The sequence below is a fragment of the Pleurodeles waltl genome, chromosome 4_1 (assembly GCF_031143425.1).
Source record: "Pleurodeles waltl isolate 20211129_DDA chromosome 4_1, aPleWal1.hap1.20221129, whole genome shotgun sequence".
Taxonomy (NCBI): Eukaryota; Metazoa; Chordata; class Amphibia; order Caudata; family Salamandridae; genus Pleurodeles; species Pleurodeles waltl.
This window is the reverse complement of record NC_090442.1, coordinates 770,139,028-770,164,645: the sequence shown is the minus strand read 5'-3', so window position 1 is coordinate 770,164,645 and position 25,618 is coordinate 770,139,028. Positions and strand designations below refer to the sequence as shown.

The window sequence follows — 25,618 nt, the reverse complement described above, 5'->3', positions numbered from 1 at the left end:
GCTGATTCCAATAAGCACAAAAGAGTTTTGTCTCTGCTTTGGGTTGCCACTCCTAGCCCTTCCCTGACAAATCCTTTTTCTTTTGATCCTGAGGAGATAGTTCGCCCCAGGGCATCTGACCGGGCTCCTGCTCCAGCATTTGCCGAGTACCTCCACTCTAAACTATGAAAGAACTATGATAAAAAAAAGTGCTCAGTAGGCTGCGTATGGAATGTCCTAAGCCTCATTTACAGGACAAGGTGGTGGATACACCAGAAACAGATCCTCCGATGCTAATTTCCTTAAAGAAATATTAAAAGGACCCTTAAAAAGCAAATGATAGAGCTTGGTGAGCTTGCCAAGATAAACTCTTGGATATCTCTGGCCCACTAGCTAAGGTACTGGAAATGGCATTAATTGCAAAAGATAGAGGTACTGTGGTCAATCCTGAGAATCTGGCCGGATGATCCCAAAGGACAATTTGCCTATTAGGCAAAGCCAATTGTGTCATATCGACTGAAGGAAGGAAGTTGCTCCTTATGAGGAGTGATTCAAAATTAGTGGAACTTACTTCCGCGAAGGCTGATCCCTTCGCAGACGGTTTGTTGTTTGGCAACAAGTGCGTCAAGGATGTTGGGAAATATGTGAACACTTTTACAGCCTTGGGTAATACCCAATTGTCTCTGAAAAAAGTGTTTCAGGCCAACCTTTTTGGAAGGGCCAGGCAAGGCCAGGGCCACTTGCTTGGCCGTCAATAATTGCATAACGCCCAAAGAGGATTTGCGGGGCATGCACATTGATGGTAGGATCCCTCCAGAGGCGGAACCTTCTTGCCCTCCAGGGCTCGCTACCAAAGAGGAAGTTATGGCAGAGGCAATTTCCAGAACAACACCCACTCTACCTCTACCTCAGGTAAGGCTCGACGACATGCCACAGTCCTGGGGGGCAGAGTGACGCAATTTATTCAAAACTGGAAGCTATTTACACAGGATGCCTGGATATTAGACACAGTTCAGGGCTTCAAATTAGATTTTTATCAGACTCCTATCCAGATCAAAGCCCCAGTTCTGCTGTATATTTCCCATCAAGACACAGCTTTTATTGACTTAGAGATAGAGGGTTTGCTGCGCAAATAAGCCACTGCGCGCTGCAAAGCTTATCCCAGCGGGGTCTGTAGCAACATATTTTTGGTGCAGAAGAAAGGAAGAGGATACAGGTTGGTATTAAATTTAAGGGATTTCAATTAGTGGGTTGTTACAGGCATTTCAACATGGAGGGAATCCATCGTTTGAGAGACATTCTGCAGGAAGGCTACTGAATGATGTCTATCTCACCATTTTCGTTTTATCCTCACACAGGTGTTTTCTCCCATTCAGATAGAGAGGCCTGTGGTTCCTGGTGTTTTTGCTCACTCCACCCAGTCTGTTCTCTAGAACATCGCTAACACTATTACACTGCGCCATGTATGGCATAATATGATTATTATATTTAGGGCATCATTAGAGTTTGAGTGAGACTTTGTAAAATGTATGCATCAGGACTGAAGATGATTAGGATCTTTTAGCAATTCAATTTTTTAACTCTGCCAACCTGCTTACCGAGTGCAGCGGGACAGGTGCAAAAGAAAGGGATTTTAAAATCTGTGGGAAAGTGAAATCTCTTAATAGGAACCTTTTTACTCTCTCTCTCTTTGTGGGGAAGATTATATGGTTAGGGCTGAAAGTAAGGCATCTATAACATTTGCAATACTAAATATATTAGCCTCATGGAAATAGGAAACCATGAACACAAGGAGTTACATATCCTTTTGCTTTGGAGCTTAAAGTCTGTGACATAGTGCCTCTTCACAGAGCCTATGCATTACCTCACTTCTGCTCTTGTGTGGCACATGAGCAATCAAGAATAAACACTGAGAAATCATACTACGGTAACATGTTTATGCCTGACCTCCTGAACCTCAGTCAGATACCCCTGTGCCTCTGAAACGTAGTTCTTTGAATCTTAACTGCTGCTCCAATTGTCAATCAAATAAAATCCTTACCCTTTATTAGAAATCGATCAGTACCTCTCACACATCTTCTGAAGGTTGGTTATAAGTGCTGAAACAGTTGATGCTGTTACCTTATATTAGAGAATTAACCGCAGTAAGCGCAAATGTCACTGAACTATAATTTACATTTTCTAAAAAGACAATTAATATGCCATAATAGTTCCTTTTGCTGTAAACAGAATGACCTGTGGTGACATAAAGCTGTAACATGACACATGACCTTCCAGGCAAATCAAGAGGGGTGGGAAGATTGGTGAAGTCTCGGAGAGAGGAGTTGGGGGATAATTCTTGTTTTGTTATATTATCTTTTCTGTACAGCTACCTTAGCAACCAACTAGCTAGAAGAGACAGTGGAATAATATGCAATTCTATGCTACTGTATTTTTTTCATCATAAGTATAACTCAACAAAATAGACGGAATACATAAACAGAATGACCCAATAAACTATCTTATCGAGCTACACAGTGGTAGTTTGCATCAATGCCTTAAAATGTGTTTGGGAATTCAGATACCAGAACTGTAAACAATGGTTTATCTTGGAATCCAGTTCGATAGGGGAATGGGTGGCAACTGGTCCTAGACCACTATGGTGCTACAGAGAATTGGGAGCGTTCTTACTAATAAATCGCGTTAGTGACCTTACATTTCAGGGGTTTGCAGCAGTTTAAAGCCCTTTTCGGAGCATATCCTTACTCAAAACTAGGCAATTTGATGTTTATATCTTAACATGGTTTCCATTGCTTAGGTCACTCAGTGTCGCACATATGGCAATAGAACATCACTCGTACTCGTAAATGTCACACAGAATCAACAAGATAACCTGGCACCTATGTCCAGTTGAAATAAACTGTCACCGCACGCACAAAGGTAAATTTTATTTACTTCGTGTGACCGGGAGGGAGATGCTCAGCAACTGCCAAGTCCTCCGTTACATGTCATAACCCTCACCATAACACACTGCAGCATGTGGCTGCTACCACAGCACGCATAAAAGAAATGCAAAACACTACACCAGTGTAAGCTGACAATAGATCTTAATGCCAGACAGTTTGTGCTATGTAATAGACGAGACTAAAAACAAGACATTACACTAAAAAAAAAATACTTTTTTAACTGCTAACGCGTCCTTCTATGTTAATTTATACACATTAGGACTCGTTTTAGGCCAATGAATCTTGTGACCCAGTGGTGAGACACCGTAGGACGAGATAACTGATCAATATGTCAAGCAATATATCAATAATGTCATCAATATTCACCACCACAATGCACTTTACTTTAGATAAAGACATTAATCAAATTATCGGTGCAACCATGGCCTTTCAGCCATGAATAACCACACCCTTGATAGAATTTTATGAATTTGTATTCCCTATTGATTACAATCTACGAGCAGAAGAGTTAATCTCAATACCAGGAAGCATAAGAGCATAGTCACGATATGGCAACTGTGATAAGATTTCATTAATGCAAGAATCACAAACATAAGAACATAGCACGGCGTGAACATAGATCAGAATACAGTGAATATCATATATGTCTCAGTTCAGCATAGCGTAACGTCAGTCATTTGTCTATTTTGCGTCAGTTGAAGTGAACTCCTGTCCTAACCACTAATTAGCATCAGCATGTTGGGATTCATGCAAAAACTATTTAGAATACCAGTTTAGAAAACATCTAACTATGGTCTCTATCAAAATGAGCAGTTGGTACCTAGAAAGGAAAAGCAAACAGACAAATTACAAATTGCATTGTCATAATTACCCTCCAAAGATTAGGTCAGCACGCAGGATCAGTCTTTGTCTTCAGGACATCAGTCAAAACGCCATCAGTCTAAACTTTGTCTAGAGGACAGGGGACACTTCCCTCATAAGGAGGAGAAGTGTATAGGGGCAGTCTATGGGTGAGGATGGTTTAATAAGTCTCAAAGTCACCAGAGTGACAGAGTTTCTGGATAAAATCAATAGCATTCCCTACCTAGTTCTTCTGACCCTTCTGTGACATGGGTTTTTATCCCTTTTTCGTAATACCTTCCCCCAAAATTCTATTGGACATTTGCTATACCCCACTATCTTTAACCTATCAAATTATACATTAGGTAATTCTAATTGTGACCCCACGATAATTCATAACACTTTGATTGGTCTTCGTAATTGGCGTTTTCGGAGGTGGCACATCCGCAGGTTATTTCACAACTTGGCACGTCTTTTGGGTCATGAGTTCCTTTGTCCATGGTTTAAACATCCTTCTACATTACATTAATCTACATTTGTTTCAACTTCGTGTATAAACTCATACTAAAGCAGCAAGCATGCGGATGAGAACAGAATTGTACTGATACATTAAGTTGAAGATAAGGAACATTTTGCAGGGTCATGGCCCTTTGCGAGTCAGCACGCTGAAAAACAGAAAAATGCTTTTAATATGAGAGCCAGGCAGATAAAACCCACAGCTTAAGCTAATTTAAGGCCTATGAGATTTTCAATATAATGCAATATCATAATAGTTAATATAACTTGATTAACCATAGCATTAGTGATTCTATTAATTAGTTATTAGTTTGCATATACATTGGTAGCAAGACACATTATAGTCATAATTCAAATGCACGTTTAGGCAAAATCACTATTATTGTCGTTTTCTATGCAACATCGTTAAGCATTGATATGAGCCTTTCATTTTAATATGTTATTTAAACTACGCTCTCTCAAAACTTTCCCCTACTTTGCAGAGCGTATCCTACACGTTTTTTTTTCTGACAGCGACGAAAAGGCCAAGTGCAGCAGACTGTATTTTGCTCGCTGATGGAGACGCCCTCACGATACAATTATAAGCAAACGGATTCACAGTCTGGGGCAATGAACAGCTAGCAACCTGATTTTCAGCCAATCCAAAACAGCGGCATAATTTCGACACCATGCAGCCTATAAATAAGCAGCTACGCTGGGCTTGTCCAGCCAATCGCATGGCAACAGTTCTTTCAACCACTCGAAGGCCACTACTCTTTTTCTCTTCGTAAAATAATATGTCTCCCACAAACTGATTGGTGGGTATCAGTACCTTTGACTCTGCTTGTCGTAATTAATATATAAAATACATTCGTGCGAGGCGTGATTACGGCTAGTAGAGTTCGGTTTGAAATGATGGAGTGTGCGGGGACCGATCCTTTGAGGCGCAGCGTCTTTGAGCGACTGTCGGGCGCATAAGACAGTTTACAGGGGCTGGTGTTTCAGCTAGTGACGGGAAGGGCAATTAATCAATGACAAGGAAAATGCATGCGAGAGTAGGGACCGGACATAGGAGAATTGGGCAGTGACCGACATTGACAATACTGGTGTGGTACTTAGAAATGAAAGTCAGTGAGAAAGGGAAGACTTGGGTAGGGAGAAGGTAGAACAAAATTCCCGAAGCACAGCGTGAGTAGTCGATGGTAGTCCTTCGGCCGAGACTAGATTTTAGGCAGCAATTAAAAAGGTACCAAGACTAAGTGCTGCTTGTGCACTGCTCAGGGTGTGAAGCTCGGTTGTAAGATAACCAGGGAAGAGAGAGTCTTTGAAGGTGGGTGACTGTGAGCATGACAGAATGGACCTCTTGTCTAGTGCCTTGGACGTGCAGACGGGGCGCCGGAGTGAGCAGGACACCTTGGCGCAGTCCCTTTCAAAGATGCCTTGGTCTCGCTTCTCAGCGTGGCTCGAGTGTGTCTGCGTTGTTACGTTCGACTTGGAGCTGGGACAGGCCATGGAGGTGAGCATTGTATTCTAAAGAAATGGAGAGGGGATAACCTTGCAATTGTGGCGGGTGTTAAATGGAGGGGCCAGAGATCGTAGTCAGTGGGAGTGAGGGTGCAATACAGGGTGTAAAGTGGAGGTGAGTGAGTGGTGATGCAGCCGCGTGGGTTGGATCGGAGTGAGAGCCATGAAGGGGTTTAGAGCTTAAGTTAATGACTTTGAAAAGGTTTGAGGTGAAGGGCAGTGTAGTTAATAGATGACTGGAATATGAAGACTGATGACGCTGTGGAGAAGTCGAGCTGTAGATCACTATTTCCCCACATCTAACGCCAAGCCACGACAGAATTCCACTGTTAGTGAAGACCTGTATGCTGGAATTCTCCGCTTAAAAGCTTTCCTCTGTGAACACACCTTGTGATTGCCAGCATCCTTCCACATAGATCTCCTTTAATGCTAGCTGTACTCGTGTGCCCAAGTCAGAGCATGGAACCTGGGTGGGTGCCTGGAAGTGGGTGGACGATACTGGTTTAGCACTCCCACTTATCTTTCGGCGTATGCAGAGCCCTACTGGAAATCAACATCAGCCTCGGCTAAAATGTGCTAATCCGTTCCACCCTGCAGCATGCCACGACTAGAGACCAGGGGGCTTTCCTGTTTGGGTCAGACAGCCTGTCTAGCTCTGAAAGTAGCCCGCAGTTTACTGGTGAAATAGCAGAATGAAACAACAAACTCTCCGACCGAGAGGGTATCTCTTTGAATGATTATACCAATGCTAAAGTAGCAATAGTTCTTCGTGGTCAGTTCAGTGTGATATTAACTAAAGCAGTGGTTCCCGAACTTTTTAGAACCGCACCCATGTTTTTTAGAACAACAAACTTTAGCAATCAACCTTGTCATTTACAGCCAGCACATTTTCTGTTGAAATGGCTTCTAACTTTGCACAGACATACAGTTTTACTAATACATCCAAACTGATGTGTGTGATTAAGGTTTCTGTGCCTATCTTTTGTGGCTCACTTAGTAAAGTGTGTTGGTTTGTTTTGATCCTATTAAAATATTCTGCACAGTTCAGAATTTAAAAAAATGTGCCTTATTTGTGCTTTCCAGCTGCTGAATGCATACAGATCATTTACGTTTTGTTGTGTATTGGAAAACAGGATATCCTACAGCCTTTCCTTTCAAAATTCCTGTACTCCAGCAAGATTGTCACATAATTCACTTCAAAAACTCCTCTTGCATTGAAGTCAGAGAAAGAAATGTAAACAACAATCTCATAGTAAAAGAATAAGTAGCAATTTGTCAAAAGACATAGCCTGACATTTGACTTCTGTCTTTGAAGGACCTGCAGATGTGACATGGTAAACACATAATTTATAGGTGTCTTTAATGTTTGGACTTTCTGGATCCACCAAAAAATCAGCTCATTACCCACCGGTGGATTGCGACCCACAGTATGGAGAAAAATTGAACTAAAATATTTAAGAGTGTAAATGGATACTTTACAGCAGTGAAATCGGTTGGCCACTGTGTATGTCAAGGGTCTGTCTGTAGTGCAGTTCCGGATTCATGCCTAGTTTCTAGAATGACAGACTTAAAAAAAACAATGTCCGTTCAGATTCATAGTAGCGAGAAACAACATTTTATTTGTTAAAATCAGCACATTATGCAGCAGACGAGCATCATGCAATGTATTATGTGACAAACCCATAATAATATGGAAAACGCCGTGGCAGCAAATTTGCATAATTCCAGTGGCCTTGGTTGTAGATAGCTCACAGGCAATTACGCCGGCTGAAGTCTTAAGGCTAGACGGAGGAAGGAGTTAGCCCGCTGTCCCTTTGGTATAAATAAATCACTTGTACTGTTCCCTTGTGTTATACATAAGGGAGCACTCAACAGCGCCAGCATGGCCACTTTACTTAAGAAGAAGGCCAAACCTTTTTTTTTTTCTGCATGGCTGATGCTTTCCACAGGGTGCTTTGTTCGGGATGAGCCATTTTAAGCTGTGTAGGACTGGTAGTTTGAGAGAGGTCATCAAAACTGGACTGGTAAAAAGAAATAAAATAATTCTAATAACTCAGTTAAGTTTATCGATAATATTGTCAGTATTGTTATTTTGTTTTTGTGTTATTGTGTAAGGGAATTTAAATGATTTTTTTATTAAATGAGATTACAGCCACCTCTTGTAAATCAGTTAATTTAATTGTACATTAAGAAATCTACTCTTGATTAAAAATATATGTATCAGCAATATTCCAGTCAATATTTTAAGAAGGTAAATACAGTTTAGTCATAAAATAGTTATTTTGGATCCATTTTATCAAAGTCCTAATTTTAAAAAGTTTTCTTTTAAATGTATATTTTTTGTATAGAATTGTCAAAAATGGCGTGGTAGAAATCAGTTGGGCAAACTAATTAGATGTCTGATTGGCATTGATTGCCACACTGTCCAATCTTTAGTCATTTCGCATACAGTGGCAAAGGACTTCAGGGAGCTGTGCTTGCAGTTTGGATTTAATTCTGTCTCAAATGTTTTTCTATTTTCTGCAGCTGGTGTATCCACATGACCTTCGGCTTTCGGAGAAAGAGGTAGTGCAGTAGTACTAATCAAAATGTTTTATGTTTATTTGCTTGTATTGTACACATTGCAGGAACTAAATTGCCTCTAGATTTACAGGCATTAAGATGGAATAGCTTGCTGCTCGAGATACTTATGTTGACCTCATGTCCACTTGATTAGAGTTCGATGGGTGAGTGTTGTAGTCAAAGAGAGACCGGCGAACACAAGTTAAACAAAAAAACTGCCATAACCATAGATTAGTTCGGCAAGGGTACAGGATGGGTACCCTCTCCATTTGATGGCATGAATGGGTGTTCATGGTTGCATTCACTTGTCAGGAGGACAGTTGCTAAGCACTACATGAACACAAGACTGATAGAGGCAGTCAAGCGTATTACACGTTAGAGACAGGGCACATTAGAAAAGGTACATGGTAGAGGGGCAGATGGTTCCATCTTGTTTACAACTTATGGATCTTTAGTTTCGACCTGAACTGGATTATTGATTAGGCTTGGCTGATTTTTCTAGAGATGCTTCTAAAGAGGAAGGGCCCTGACAAAGGAAATCACTGGTCTCGCCTGTATTTGCCTGTAGTTTTGAAGGTCTTCAGAAAACTGCCTTACACTGAATATAAGTTGCTTGTTGGGCTTTGTTGCCCAAATTTGTTTGCATAACTTGGGGCTACACCTTCAGAGTTTGTGTACTTGAGGCAGAGAATCTTCAGTGTGATTCTGTCTTTGACGGAGTGCTAGTTTAGGCTTTTGTGGTATGCTTCTGCTAGTCATATTGTTAGGCCAAAGCTCTGTCTCCCTGCTACGTTTTTTATTTTTTAAACTCATATGATATGGTACACTTCTAACTCAAGGAACAATACGTTATAATTGTCTAGTCTTAAATTTACCAGCTCCCTATTGTTGTAGGGTGAAATTGCAAGGGTGTGGAAACAGGCAAGCTTTCTTCAGAGTTTGATTTGGTGGAATTATGTTTGACAAAATCTCGGTCTTGTAAGTTCAGGCTGATGTCAGCATGCCACTTTTCTACGAGTTTTTTGCATCCATTTTAACGGATACACATTCTCCAGAGATTAATATAGAATATGACTTTTAATAGAAACGTAGCTGTATTAAGTTACAGATAGAGGTATTTGTACAGTGGTGATGGAACGGACATTTATAACTGCTAATAGGATGAGTGTAAATAAAATACAATTTGGTTAACTTTGAGAAGTCATATCTTTCATTTGGAAGACCGGCCTTTTTGAGAATAAGAGCTGATGTGTAACACTGGGGAAGCCACTGACCCTAATACCAAGGAGGGCTGGATTAGGGGAATTAATAGGTGTAAGATCGTAAAGGCATCCATTTGCATAGCCCATGATTTCTTGCCTAAGCATAATAAAATATGGATCCTTGAGAATATCATTTTCACTTTTAGTGCATCAGGATTTATGAGCAGGTTGGACATTGACTTTTGTGCCCCACCATTCTGTGGATATGTGAAGTATGCACTCTTCTAATTAGGGCTGTTAAAGTAATTGTTCCAGCTTTGCTTTAACATTGTTCTGACTCCTGTACTTGAAGGAATTATTTGAATGTATTTTGTCTTTAAAACGTTGTAAATGGCAATACAATTTCTTATTAAAAAAGCGTTGCTGTTGTGATGGGATAGATCTGACCGAGCTTTACATTGAGTAGCTTGTGAGATATCCACATGCAATTCCATAATTCATGCTTTCATTTCCTCTCTTGCAGAAAACCAGCATCTGCTACTTGTCTTTCCCGGACTCCTACTCTGGTATGTACATCGTGCATTCATCACAAGACTTTGGGTCACCGCTGAATAGGAATTTGTGCAGTTCTGGATGCAGTGAACGGCATGAGTGAGCAGAGAACCGACCATAACACTTTTAGTAATGAAAGACGTGTGAAAATGAGCGTTTTAGGAAATACTTTTTTATTATTAATGTGTTTTATAGAACTAGATTTTAAAAGTCTGTTGACATTCCTCTGGGTAGTAGGTAGACTAAGACATTTTCACACCGGAATATGTGCTGATTATTAGTCCAGCAGCTTCTTGCTGTACTGTGATGAATGCCTTTAGTGTCAGTGGTAGAAAAAGTATTTGACTCCCTTTTGCCATGTGATACTCTTATCTGACAGCCGGTGGCCACGGTTCCTGTGTTATTTTTATATAATTTAAAGTTGTTATACAGAGTTTATGAAGCACAAACAAACTGGCACTGAGGGGAGCTGAATGTCATTGGTGATAACTGAAAGCTTTGATGGTTGAACAGTAGTCTTTGGCGCTTTTCTGAACATGTTGTACCTCAGTGTTTGGATATTTCTGAAGGGTTGCTCCATTTCCACATTCATTGATGCCATATACATGATTGCTGAATTATTATTGCTTACTAAGTCCTAATAACATAGGATTAACTTTGTTCAGAGGTTGCATTACAGTGCATGGATGTGCTAAGAGGAACATCACATCAGGCCATGGCATCATTCATGACAAATGATCTTCAGTGTATCTAGTTTGTGGATAGACTAAGATTTGCAACAGCTTGGCATCTAAAGAACAAAGCGTCTGCATTTGGGTTTATTGCTTACCCTTTTCTATGAAGACTTGATGACTTTCTCGATAAAAGGCCTTTTGAGTGATACAGAAATCTTCAAACTGCATCTGTCTAGGCACAGGCTGACAGTCCAGTACGCTGAATGCTTGGTTTAATCTGATTTCTCAACTAAATTCTGAGAAGAACTGAATTTGCTGCATTTGGCACCTGTGGTGAATGTTTGATCAAGTGTCTCAAATATCACGGAAACAGACGGATTCGACAATCTATGTGTGATAGTAAAACCAGGATAAGTGCCAAAATAATGTGAGAGAATATAAAGGATGATAAATTCCTTTTAGAACCGTGAAATGTAAAACACAGCCTTTCTAACTTCTATCTGTCACATAAGAGATGAACTAAGTCAGTCAATTGCAAACATTTTTCACTATAGGCATTGAGCTATTGTAAGTGTTTGAGACCATGGGCAATACGTCGTGGATCGGTCCTTGAATGATAACCTTTAAACAGTAATCCAGTTCTTGTTAGGGTTCAATTTAGAAAGGTTTTGGAACATCTATTTGATGTTAGCTTCCAGACATTGTAAAAATTGATGGAATATGTACCAGTATGTCAAAAACTGTTCTGGTCAGTGGCAGTTGTGTGCTTGGTACTTCATTAAAGTTAAATTTATTTGTCTGGAATTATTCTGTGTCTCTCCATCCACACCTAAGCCACATGTTTTGGATTTTTCATTGGGAAACTTGAGACAATCTTTTATGCGCAACATTGAAGGTGTATATCTCAGTTCAAGATGTTTTATATTCAAATAATTATCTCCATAAATATTTTATATCTGCTATCCATTAGCTCCTAAATAGTTGATAGTCTGGTAGTTGCTTCTGCAATGCTATGTTTCCATTTAAGGAAACTCTTTGGATCTTAAAGCATCTGTCCCGGCTCATGCCTTTTAAAATGGGGCATTCAACTTTCCAGTGTTTGCCATATTTCAGCTATATGATTCAGCAAATCAGTCATATAAGAATTAAATAAGAGATCATTTTGGGCCATTGTAGTCTTGGGCATTAGTTCACTCCAGTAATCTACACACGGTATGAGCGTTTGAGTCTCTCTCTCTCTCGTCTACAGTGACATAAAAAAGTAACAAAGTGCGCCTTAAAAAATGTAGGCCCCACAATTGACTTACATAATATTGTATATTAATACTATATTGTTGTGAATGATGCTTTATGCACCTTTTGGTGATAGGTTTTGTTCACAAAGTAATCCAAAAACAGATATACATTTTAGAATTTATTTATATGAGAAGGTATCACAATAGTATGAGTAATACCCTCAATTTTATACCACTTTTTTATGAAATATATAGTTCTTAACGTTTAGTTCTCTAATTTAAGCACAAATAAGTTATTTTTGTTAAAGAAATATTAACCTGGATGGACCTAACTTAATACGGGTCCACTGAGTACTGTGCTTAAAGAAAATAGCACTGAATTGCCAAGCCAATGGGAGAACCTCTGATTGTGCAAAATTGGAAAGAAAGTAGACACTTTCTGTCCTTCAGGAACCTGTGCAATTTATCTTGCTTAGGTCCCTTCTCGGCTCCTTCCATGACAGTCCAAGAATGTATGAAGTTTGGTCGCTTTTTTTTTAGTGCTTTGTCCCAGAAGGTTACTTCTACAAGAGAAAGAACTGCTGTGTCTCTTCTCTCCTAGCTATTTAGTAGCAATGACAGGAATCTTTATCTTGCAGCAGCCATCGTTTTACTATTAGATATTAGAGAACTTCACCCATTGTACCAGCTGCCTAGCTTGCAGAACCCTTCAGGGTGTTCTCATGGGTACCGTCCAATCTAACAGTATTTGAGGGTTTGGCTCATTCAATAGTGACATTTTATAGATTCACAGAATGTGCTCAATTTCAGACTTTCCTATTCTATGATGGTTTCAAAGCCAGGGGATAGGATATCTCAGAGTGCAGGTGTCTAGAGTTTGGAGAGGCTTTTCGTGAAGGGGGCATCAACTGATAGGAGTTTTGTTACCTTACCATATGACCTTCTGCATGGAACAAACAATGAGATAACCACGAATTGAGTAGTTAGCATAACTTTACATAAAAGTAATTAGGCAATATCATTTTGTTAAATTATAGCTTATGTTCAGTGTGTTTATTTAACTTTGAGCCAGTTAAGATGAACATTTATTCCAGATTACATAACAGAACCATAATAATGCGGTCTGTGCCATACATAGTGGGAGCTAAGGTGCTTGGGTCAGCTCTCACCACATAGGAGTCACATTGCTGGAGTGTAGGTACCACCACACAATCCTAAATATTTAGAACCTACAAAGGCTCCCTCTTGAGGTGAGGATTACATTTAGAATATGCTGCTTTATATATAAATCCAATCCACCTATAAAAGACTACATAAACTGCTATTTTACTAAGCGTCTCGGGCATCTAATGTGGCCTCAGAAAGAAGATCTCTGTCCAGCAAGATTCGGAATGTCACAGGTGAGGAATCATTTACAAAGACTCTACCAAACAGATGGAGGTCCTTTCTGTCAAAAAAGTCACTATTTCCTGTCCTTCTTTGTTTCAGGAAATGAATCTAATGCCCTAGTTTGTGTGCTAGATACACTCGCTACACTCATTACCACTCAATTATATTATGCCCTTGTTGCTTGTAAAGCACACTAATGCCCCCTTGAAGAAGTAGTGCTCAATAAAACTGTTACATAATACATAAATAATTATACAGTTCATGGAGCAAAATAATGTAGGCAGTTCTTTAGCAAATGAGTATGAAAAACCTATTTCCCCACACATGCTGTGGAAGCATAGATTTTAATGCTAATGTGATACAAAAACTGTGGGAAATTAGTGGTGTTCCCTACTTAAGGAGCCAATTGCTGTTTGATGGAGAAACCTGTCAATTGTAGAGGAGAGACTGACCTTTAAGGAAATGTAAAGTGTATTCCAGCTAATCGTTCACTTGCCAGTTTGCCTAGAATATAACTGACTTAGACCCAGCCTGCAGGCTTTTCAGAAATTGACTTATTGGGAAGTCTCCTGATTTCGATATAAAGTAGTGTGACTCTGAGGACTCGAGGCTAGGGGTAGCGATCCTTGATGATAAAGAAAAGTGCTTGTGATATGCAGTGTGTGTAAAAAGCGCTCAGAGTGACCATAGTTCTAATTGTAGTTTGTGGTTAGATTGTCAGTGTTGACATTGCCCTCTGTATATTAGGTTGCAGAGGTCGGATAGCAAGATAAGTCTGCACCACCAAGTTCTTACTTCCATATCTCTCTCTTTTTTTTAAATCTTGGTTCATGGCAGGGACCACTTGGGACATGTCATAGGCTGTTGACACAGTTAACTTTATCTTGTTAGTGACTACTTCTGTTTTTTCCACACTCTTGTGTTTTTGTATTGCCTACCGCTTGGGTATTTTTATTTTCTCAGTCTGTCGTTTTCTGTATTGGAGTTTCAATGTACCAAGAGTGCCTGCATTTGTTTTTTACAGAACATCTGAGGCCAATTTATCCCAGTCTACTGTTTGCTATACCAAAGTGTCTGATTATCAGAGACTGAAGGCACAGTGAAACTGATGGATTCCTTTACAGTCTCAAGCAGTTCTCTCCACTAATTAGGAAACCTAAGCAACATCGGTCCTGGTGTGTTGGTGCCAAAACCCAATCTTGAAAGGGCTTCTGCCTATGATAAAAGCAAATAAACATCCAACTACTATCTTAAGTGTTAACAATTAAATACAGATCATGTGTTGTGAGCAAATAATCGTTCTAGGGCAGAGGTCTTCTAACTTTTTGATGGCAAGACTCCCTCAGCCAAAATATTTTAGGCTAAGGACCCCTTCCTGACAAACATTTCTAGAACCTGATACTCCTCATTTGTGCCAGCCACAAACACCTCCAATTCCCACAGCATATCATTTTTATGGTGGAGAAACAATATTAAAAAGTGTTTAGCAAGCCAAATGTTAGTGGGCGACAGTGATTCTGTGTCAGAGGCTTATCACGCAGGTCAAACAAAAAGTTTCCAAAAAGAATTACCCAGAAATGCACAATGTAACTTTATTTTTCACACACAAAACATAAGTAAAACTTACTTGATTGATAACACCTTCCTGAACTGCGTGCCTGTTTTTCTCCAGAAAGATGGTGAGTCTGTGGTTGCACCTCATTAGTACCAGTTTAACACCCAAATATAGCAATAAGCAAAATAAAGATGACCAGTCCAACTTTGCAAAGGGCCTTCTATTGCACAGCAACACGACAATGCTTTTTAGTAGGTTTTGAACTGTTTGAGCTATAAACAATCTTTTTTTTGTTAAAATCAGCAAATTATGCGGCAGATGATGGATTATGTGGCAAATGCGGCAAATCTATAATTATGTGAAAATCGCCATGGCCGCACAATCACGTAATTCAAATGGTCCTGGGTATAATGGCTGGAATGCATGGGCTGCAGCTTTAGTGAATGACATCTGAGGAGAACCATTCTATATTTCAAGGGATGCTGACGGCTTGGCTTTTACAGCTGCATGGGATTGGAGGTTGGTAAATGCCTTTACTCATAATTAAAACATACCATTTACAATCATTAATGATGAACTGTAAGGTCCAAGTAGGATGCTTTCTTTAATTCCAGGGTAGGAAATGGTCCCTTAATCGTCTTTTCACACTATTTTTCCAAAAAAGGTTTTTATGTTTAACATTATGAAAACAGATGTTTCTATTTTAGCAAAAACTGACTTCTCGTTATATTAGTTTGGTGCTTTTATTGACTTCAGTTTTTAGGCCTTTCACCGTCGGGTAGCTACACATAAAATAATTGACACCATAAATGAAAAAAAAAAATATATATATATAAAAAGTTGCTACTCGGTGGGAAATGCACTCCAGTACATTATGAAACCTCTTTTAGTTAATGCACTGCAGAGGACTGTGTGTACTCAGAAAGCCACCAAATTAAATCTTGGTTGGTGCAGTGGAGAAAAGTGACTTACATATTTTTAGTGGTACGAGGGCACATACAGCCTGTGACAAAAAGCGCTGTGAATATGTAAGTCATTATTTTATACTTGCATTACACACAGTATACGAGAGAGCTGCAAAATGTGAAAAAGTTTCACGATAAAATGGTGCTTCCAAAGCAGACAATATTTAACTGTCCCTTCAACACCTCCTTGGTGGTATAAGCGGTATGTAAATAATTAAAGTCATGCACTTCATAGCTCCATTGTCAAGTCTTTGCATTACCGTTCAAAAAGAATAAATCTTTATCACAAAGCTTCCATTGATTTGATCAACTTAAGCCAGTACACGCTCCCAAGCATCCTTTACATTTGCAGATTAACTCCATAGTACACGTTTGCATTTCTTTCAGGCAAGCAAAGGCCCTGGCTGGGCTTTGGTTTCACAGCACAGGACACTCCCTGAATGACACTTCCTGTGAAGCATTTTAACTATTGGATTTAATCACCCTGGATGGTTGTCTTTTTCCCAAACCGAAAATCAAACATTTAGGATTTCAGGCAGAAGTGAAGCTGGGGTAATGCGTGACGCCCTTCCTTTGACTCCACCCCACCCAACCCCCTGGTGGTCACGACCCACAGGTTGAAGACTTCTGCTCTAGGGATATGCCTTGAGTTTAGTTGCCCTTTGCGTAAAGCATGGGTTGGATTGGCAGCCATAGTCAAATAAGCCTCTAAACGTACTGTAACCTTTTCTTCAGCTTGCCTGGTTTCACTTGCAGTTTATAGTACTTGTAGTGTAAGTAGCACTTTAACTGTTTTCAGTAATAGTTCTCCACAGTTTTAACAGTAACCCCCACAAAAGACTCCTTGTGGCAATACCTGCTAAGTAGGAGGTATATCCATGTGTCAAAGCATATTGTATCAGGCATGTTTCCTTTCATGGCATCCAGGCAAAAAGTTAATCACAACAATCCCTGTCTTTGTAGTGTACATGCTGGGTGGACTCTCGGCACAATCTCATTGAGCAATAGCTACTCAGTGGCTTCCAAATAACAAGCATCCCGTAGTCCATTTTAGCCTGTCATCCGTCAGAAAGAGCCCTGCATGGGCAACTGACTCGTCACTGTGGCCCCTGTGCTACACAGTTCTGTTAAGCTCCTGATGCCCAGGTCACCTAATTTCCTTACTGACATTCGTGTCACCACAGCCTTGCAGCACTGCACCTCGTACATGATCGATAAAACGTCATTATACTGTCAGCTATTCACATTGCATTCGCGGTCTATCCATGCCAGATCCCTGGGATCTGTAACCATGTAAAGGCATAGAGCTTTCCTCTGAACATAGGAAGGTATTACTGCACAAAACCCTCTTCTTAACTGCAGTCTTAATTCTCTTTTACTCCTTTACCTGAGAGCTTATGTAACAGCTGAATTTTTATAAGGCACAAGAACACAAAAAGTCCTAGTTTTGGGGCACAAATTATCTCCAACTTATTAAGCAGGATCTGGCTTTCTTTTCACATATCCGCAAGAAGGCATGCAGTTCCTATAATAGGTATAGAGGAGAGGGTTAAAGCAAAATAACCGGTCAGATGGAACTGATCAATCAGGTCAGAGGGATCTAATTGATCAGAAGCAAGAGCCCTTACACACCCGGATGAGTGTAATGTTTCATCATTGAGCAGTCCCTCTTTGGGCCGGCGCTGCAGTGCTGGACAGGCCCCATGAGGGTGCTTTGTGCAGCAGCTCTTTTAAAGATTTCAAAAGCTGTGATTCATTGTGTGTGGATTGGTAATGATACGATTCAAAAATGACTAAGAGAAACCTATAAAGTCTTTATTAAGCAGGTGCTCTTGTCATGAGTTAAAAACCATATATGTCTGTGATGGAAATAAGGATCTTTTAGAGCTCAAAAGTGGTGAAAACAGGGGTCAGCATGCTTTTTTGAGTTAATTAGTCACGATTGATCTGGGCCATTCATCAGGACCATAAATTAACCTAATCTACCGCCGATTAACATTGAAGTTATAATGTTAATAAAGTACTCAATCATAAAATCTCCCACACGTACGGTGGTGTAGAATATACCTTGTAAAGGTAAATGTGCAATATCCATTGCAGAGTGGGGTAGGTCGCCAGAGTTTTCCCACGCAGAACGCCTTTTATTCCGCTGCTAGCGCCATCCTCTGCCAGCACCTAAGGGGCATATATCTTACTCCATGAGAGTCGGATATTGCACATTTACCTTCGGGGTGGGGGTAACATGCTGACATGTATATTTAGGGAGCATGTATGCTGGACCTTGGATATGCTCCTAGTCCCTCCTTGTTGTTTTTCGTTTCACATAAGGGTATTTCTCTGAAACCTAGTGCGCCTGTACAACTTTAAGAAGCAGTGCAAATACATGACTCCTATTGCTGGGCTTGATGGTGATGCCTAAGTGGCAAAATATGGATGTAATACTTGAACGCGTTAATTTGATAAATTCCTTCTAAAGAGTTTTGGGTCATTTACCCTGTCCAGTTCTTTTAAATTATTTTCATCAAGCAGGTTACGGAACAGAACCCTAATAATACAGTCTGTGCCATACATGGAGTGGGAGCTGAGGTGCTTGGGTCAGCCCTCACTCCACAGGAGTCACATTGCAGAATTGTGTGTACCAGCACACAATCCTAAATACATAGTGTAGGAAGCTGGCCTGGTGTGTGGTGAGCACCTATGGCGTTATTACCTTATACCAGGTATACCTATTAGTAAAGTGTGGGCAGTGTCTAGGAAGCCAGGGCTCTCTAGATGTAGCTGTGGATGAGAAGCCAAGATATATCTAGTAGACATACAAAGCTTGTGCAGTACCACATTAGTGTCACAGCACGATCACCCATGAAAGAACCACACTGTGTTAAAAAAAAAAAAAAAAGGTACTTTATTAGGGTAAAACAAATACTAGAATACTATTAGGCAGGCCCCCAAACTGGAGGTGAGTAAATACGCTAAGTATATACACAATAGCAATCAGTAAATAGCATAAAAAGCAATACATATTGGCAAAGTATTAGAAAACAGTGTATGACCTGGGGAAGGGCAAAACCATGTACTAAATAAGTGGAATGTGAGATACAGTCTCCCACCCAAGGATGTGGGATTGGTAGAGGGAAGCTGGAGGAACTAGGAACCCCAAAAGGTGCGTACCAGAGTAACTCCCAGCGACCAGGAGAGCTGAGGTAAATACCTGATTTTCCCCGAACCCAACAGGAGTACTTTGGAAAAGGACTGTGCAAGACCCAAACAACACTGGAAGAACTCTAAAGTGAAGTCTGGCAGAATAGGACCTTCAAAGAAGGGGTTAAGCCCAGTTCGTGATGAGGTGTCCCGTTGTGGCAGGAGCCACTACCCACCCTTTTGTGGATGTTAGGAGCAGGTCGAAGGGGGATGAAGAAGACCAGCTGTGCATCACAGGAGATGAAGAGGAGTTCCTGAAGTGATGCAGTCGGTGTCCCACGTCGGCTGCCAGGTTGTGGTGGGTCAGTGGTGCAGTTAGACCGCCAATAAGCCTTGGCAAATGCAACTGAGGCTGAAGAGGACCGGCAAGGCCCAGGGGACTCGACCCAAGGAGGGGAGTCTGGGGTGACCCTCAGTAGTCAGGGCAGTCACAAGAAGAGGAGGCAGCCCCCAAAGGCAACCCATTGGCAGCCAGCACAGTAGTCTCAGTGAGGCCCACAAGGCACACCTGAAGAGGAGTCCCACGTTGCTGGAGCAGCAGAGAGGAGACACTGCATGGCGGGAAGATTTGCTGGGGGATGGGGCTACACAAAGCCTAAATATCCCCAGGAGGAGGAGCAAAGAAGCCTTGGTAGCTGCAAGAGTGGTGGTGGTTAGGGGTACTGTCCTGCAAGGAGAGGCAAGGGCTTACCATCTCCCAAGTTGGACAGCTGGCAGATAGGACCAAGGGGACCACTCCAGACCACCACATGTGATGCAGGATCCATAAAGCTCTGGAGAAGGGAAGATCGATGCAGCCAGTCATTGTTGCAGTTGGTACCTGCAGATGCAGGGGAGTGACTCCTTCACTCTAAGGGAGATTCCTTATTACTTCTTGGTGCAGGCTGGAGTCGCGTCGACCGCAGAGGATGCACAGCTGGGGAAATGTTGCAATTGCTGGAAGGAGCCGGAGAAACAATGTTGCAAAGCAGAGTTGTTGCTGAAGTTGCAGATTGTTGGTTCCTGTAGAGTCCAGCTGTGGTTCCAGTCTCCAGAAGATGAAGTAAATGATGCAGAGGAGTCCTACTGAAATCTTGCACTTCGAATCTGAGGACCCACTCAAGAGGGAGACCCTAAATAGCCCAGGAAGGGGGATTGGTCAGCTAGCAGAGTGACCACCTATCACCTGCTGTGTTGTCACCTACCTGACCTGGCCACTCCGATGCTCCCAGGGGCCTGTGCCCACCTTGGATTCAAGGTGGCAGAATCAAGTGGCCACCTGGAGGAGCTCTGGGCACCACCCCTGGGGTGGTGATGGACAGGGGAGGGCTCACTCCCCTTTCGTTTGTCCAGTTTTGCACCAGAGCAGAGAACGGGGGTCCCTGGACTGATGCAAACCGGTTTGTGGAAGGAAGGCACCATATGTGCCCTTCAAAGCATACCAGTGGCTTGGGGAGACTATCCCTCCCAATCCATGTAACATCTATTTCCAAGGGCTAGGGTGTTACCTCCTTCTCCTACAAGAAATCCTTTGATCTGCCTGAGCTGGTCAACCAGTAGGAGGACAGAAACCTGTCTGAGGAAAGGCAGCAGCATGGGCTGCTTGGAAAACCTCAGAAGACAGGTAGGAGTAATGCTGGGGGTCCTCTAAGGAGCTCCCAGAGTGCATGGAATTATACAACCAATACTGGCAACGGTATTGGCGTATGATTCCGACATGTTTGATACCAAACATGGCCTGGTTATGGAGTTATCATATGTAGCTGGACACAAGTAGTGACCTGTGTCTAGTACACGTGTAAAATGGCTTCCCCGCTCTTACGAAGTCCAGTGTAATGGAGCTGGAGTACATAGGGTACCTCTGCTTATGCAGTGGTGCCCTCACACACGGGTATCTGCACCCTGCCCATAGGGGGTGACTTAAAGTGACCTGTGGTCAAATGGTGCATTCACCTTTCCACACAGGCTGCAATGGCAGGCCTGCAGACACATTTTGCATGGGCTCCTATGGGTGGTACAATACATGCTGCAGCCCATGGGGAACCCCTGGTGCCTCAATGCCCTGGGTACCTAAGTATCATATACTAGAGACTTATATGGAAGCACCAGTATGCCAATTGTGGGGTGTGCAAAGTCCTAGGCAACCAAATTTAGAGGGAAGGAACACAACCACCGGGGTCCTGGCTAGCAGGATCCCAGTGAAAACAGTCATAGCATACTGACGACAGGCAAAAAGTGAGGTTAAACATGCCAAAAAGAGGGTACTTTACTACACTTAGAACCTACATTGGCTTCCTCTTGAGGCGAGAATTAAATTCAAAATATGCTGTTTTTATGTTCAAGGCAATCCACCTAACAAGGACTACATACATTGCCATTTTACTAAGCGTCTCAGGCATTTAATGTGGCTTCCGAAAGAAGACCTCCGTCCAGCAAGATTCAGAATGTCACAGGTGTGGAATCATTTACACCCGCACTACTAAACGTACGGAATTCACTTATGACAAAAATGTGACTATTTCCTGGCCTTCTTTGTTTCAGGTTACTGAATTTAATGCCCTATTTTGTGTGCTAGATGCTCTTGATACACTCAGAACCACTTGTTTATATTATGCCCTTGTTGCTTGCAAAGCACACCAATTCCTCCTTCAAGAAGTAGTGCTCTATAAAACTATTACACACCTCACAAATAATTATACAGTTCATGGAGAAAAATAATGTTGCAAATTCTACTGCAGATGAGGATGAAGAAAGGCTTATTACCCCATATGCTGTGGATGCAGTGATTTTTAGGCAGCACACCCTACCAACATGATATACAAACTGTGGGAAAAAGGTGTTGCTCTCTATTTTAGGAGCCAGTGGCTGTGTGATGGAGAAAATTGTTAACCGTAGAGAAGAGACTGACTTTTCAGTGAATGTGGATTGTATTCTAGCTAACCATTCAAATGCCATATGGCCTAGACTATAACTGACTCAGACCCATTCTACAGGCTTTTCAGAAATTGACTTGTTGGGAAATCTCCTGATTTCAATACAAAGTAGTCTGCCTCTGAGGAATCGAGGCCTGGGGTAGTGATCCTTGATGTTAAAGAAAAATGCTTGTGTTATTTGGTGTCTGATAAAAGAAAAAAAGCGCTCGGAGCGACCATTAAACTAGCTGGAGTTTGTGGTTAGATTGTCAAAGTGTTGAGGTTGGCCTCTGTTTATTAGGTTGCATAGGTTGGATAGCATTCGCAGGGAGTTACTTAACTCTCCACCACCAAGTTCTTACTTCCATCTTTTTATTTATCTTGGTGCATGGTAGGGACCATTTGGGACATCTGCCATAGACTGTTGACACAGTTAACATTATTTTATTGGTTGCTACTTCTGTTTTCTGTGAACTTCTGTATTTGCATTTTGTACCGCTTGGGTGGACGGTAATAAGTACTCTGTAAGTACTTTTTCTATATCATTCTAATAGTTCTTTGCATCTTAACATGTGATTGAGGATGGAATTTTCTGAATAAACGGAGAACATTTTCAATAACTTAAGAGGCTTTCCAAGTAAAGCTAAGTAAAATGCTGGCCAGGTTCACTCACCAAAATTTGAAAGAATACCATGAAAATGATAAACTGTTTACAAAGGTATTTGTGTCTGTATATGCCCACCTCAGCTGGATTGTGGTGACCTTTTGTGACACAGAAAAGTATGTGATAAATCAGTGAAGTTAGATTGTGTGCCTGGATTTATTAGCTGTGGGTACTGGCATTTATGATCCATAATGATTTTCAGGAGAGCTTTTCATTTGAGTCAAAACATCGTTAGTTTTTTTTTTTTTTTCTCATTAACAGATGAGGTTATTTTAATTTACTATTTAGAGGCAGTGAAAAGTTGTGTGATATCCGTTTGCTTGTCTTCTCCTTTCAGTTTCTACTCTTGCATGCGCTTATCTGGTACATATATTCTTGTGGTTTTCCGCACCAAATTTTTCTTCCCTTAACATTTGTAAGGTTCTGAGTTCTGTGTGGTGTTACTAATCCCCTGCTATATTGTTTAGACTCGGTGACTTCCAAAACAGCCAGCCTCTGTTTCTTCCTTTGCAATATCGGTCATTGTCAGGCCGGGACCACATGCACAAGCTCTACAGTATTCTGTAGTACATCAATGGAACAAATATTGTTTTGTCTGCTTGTACGTGGTTTCCCAACTTGTCCACAAAACCTAAATTCCGTGCCCTTATTGATGACTGGCCTGCATTGACAGCTTTGCCACACATCTTGTAAAAGCCCAGATTCTTGTTCCTTTCATAAGTGAGGGCCTCATTTGACATGCACCCTTGGCCCACTCACTGTATTAGGACCTTTGGTCACAGGTAGATGTTTTAGCATGAGTCCATCTCATAGATTAGGAACTAAATTGCTGCGGCCTGCATGCCATTGCAGGGTGGGTTCTGTTTAGTGCCAGCATAACTTGAGTTGACAGTGGTCTGTTCTCAGTATGCCCTTTGACTATTTCTCAGAGAATGTCTAGAAACACAATCATTGGTATTTTTCCACTGTATTACAATGCGTTCTTAAGGATTGATTAAGTATTTATTCTGTCTCTTCGGTGCAGCATGGTGCCTGATGGACAGTAGTGGGGTCTTGCGTGTTTCTTTTGGAGCATAGTTGTGATTGTTCTGTTCTTTTCATGTTTCAGGATGTCTTGGGGACTCCCAGTTCAGCTTCCGTCTTCGTCAGTCTGTGGGGCACAAGCTCACTTGGCTTGGGGAAGACCGAGAGTACAACAGGACTGCACCTTTAACACTGCAGGTACCTCCGCTATTAAAATGAACTCTGTCTTTTTGCTGTTTAAAAAAAAGAAAAAAAGAAAATTGCATTAGAGATTGAGAACATCGACCGGCACCATTGCAAATGTTATAGCCATTAACCTTTACCACTCAATTCCCTTGCAAAGAGTGTCCTCCATTGTCTTTGAAATGCTGTCAAAACCCTCACATGAATACCACGTTAAGTGATGCATACTCAATAACTAAACTTAGACACTAAATTGCTGATCTTATTGATTAGTTGATCTGTATCGATTAGACCTGCTGTTGTTAACAAAAGCTCGGTTCACCGATTATAGTGCTTCTTTGTTTCTTGAGGAAGTTCCTCCTAATTTTAAAATCCTCAGATGGGAAATGTTGAACAGAATTGGAGGTGGTGCACTGAACATCGTGTATGACTCATTGAAGATCAAAGTGCTTCTTCAGCAGCTGAATCCCAATATAGAAAACCTTTTTTTCTTAGCATTTTATCGACATCTGCTCCTCTGAGCTTCATATTGATTTAAAGACCACTTGACTCCCCAGGGTCCGTACTCGCATCCCCATGTAAAACAGTGTCAGCCTTAACTATTGCTAATCCAAAGCTGGTTCTCCTTGTGAATTTAAACCTATGGTTAGAGTCATCCTGGAAAAAAATAAAAAAACTCACAAAATTCAGAAGTTACATAGCCACCCTAGATCTCAAATTACTAAAATAGGAGCCTGCTCACATTGCATGCCTTGTGTTGTGTGTGATTTTCCCTTGGCCAATTTCGTTACAGTGCACAAAAGCACACATGCATTCCACATAAAATTATCCAAATCAGTCGGTAGCTGTAAACCCTCAGGTATGCCCAGCAGGTGCAACTAGAATATACCAAGTTGCAAAAGAATTACCAAAAATAGGACCAACAAGGCACACCACACATAGATTCCAGTCCTAGTGTTCTGGTTTGCCATTTCAGCTCCTCACTACCCAGATGACAGACTGCCCGTCCAGGAACAAAAATCTGCACCACAGGCAAAGTAGACATAGTCCTTGATTTCTAGGTGAACTAAAAAAAACAAATTTAAAATCTCTTTATTAAAGTCTGTAGAACAAACAAGGAAGATATCTGTCTTATTTAGTACTCAGTTCCATAATAGTATGTGCTTGTCAACAGGGTACAGTCAAAAACATAACGAGCGCGCCATTTGTAAGAGCAATGGGAGCATACATTTGCAAATGTAATGTGGCATTAACTGTGACCCCATTAAACACATTAAGTATTGGAGGGAGAGGGAGACTGGTACTAGCGAACTGTTAGCAGAGAACGTATAACTAAAGAAACATATACCTTGTCTAGGATGCGTATGCAGTTCAATAAAGAAGAATACGCTTGCAGTGTCAGATAGCCTAAGAGGTCAGTGCATCAGGTGGGGGATAACCAGTGGGTCCAGGAAACCATTCTATGGGGGGGATCAGAGGAATAGCTATAATGCTCTAAATTTTGGTGAGTTAAAACATGTAGATTTTAGATGCGATAGGTAATGTAATAGAGGGTGCCATATAATGTGGAATTTTGTGTCTGCATAGGACAATTTATGGGATAGCTGTCTGATAGCTATCACGTGCCATAAGCGAGTGAACCATTGTGCTATAGAGGGAGGAGGCACTTGTTTCCAGGCCAAGGCGATTAACTTTCCGACCGCTACAAGCGTATAGCTAATGAGGGACCATTCAGCGTTTGT

At 41.2% G+C, this 25,618-nt stretch overlaps 1 protein-coding gene across 1 annotated transcript in view; it reads left to right on the top strand.

The window, feature by feature from the left end:
- The first annotated feature begins 5,128 nt into the window (after positions 1-5,128).
- DENND6B (DENN domain containing 6B) overlaps positions 5,129-25,618 on the top strand; it is a 367,826-nt gene continuing 347,336 nt past the window's right edge. The window contains exons 1-4 of the mRNA XM_069229420.1: positions 5,129-5,775; positions 8,310-8,348; positions 10,071-10,113; positions 23,779-23,891. Of these exons, the coding sequence (XP_069085521.1) occupies positions 5,614-5,775; positions 8,310-8,348; positions 10,071-10,113; positions 23,779-23,891 (357 nt within the window). The 5' untranslated portion in view covers positions 5,129-5,613. The remainder of the gene's footprint in view (positions 5,776-8,309; positions 8,349-10,070; positions 10,114-23,778; positions 23,892-25,618) is intronic.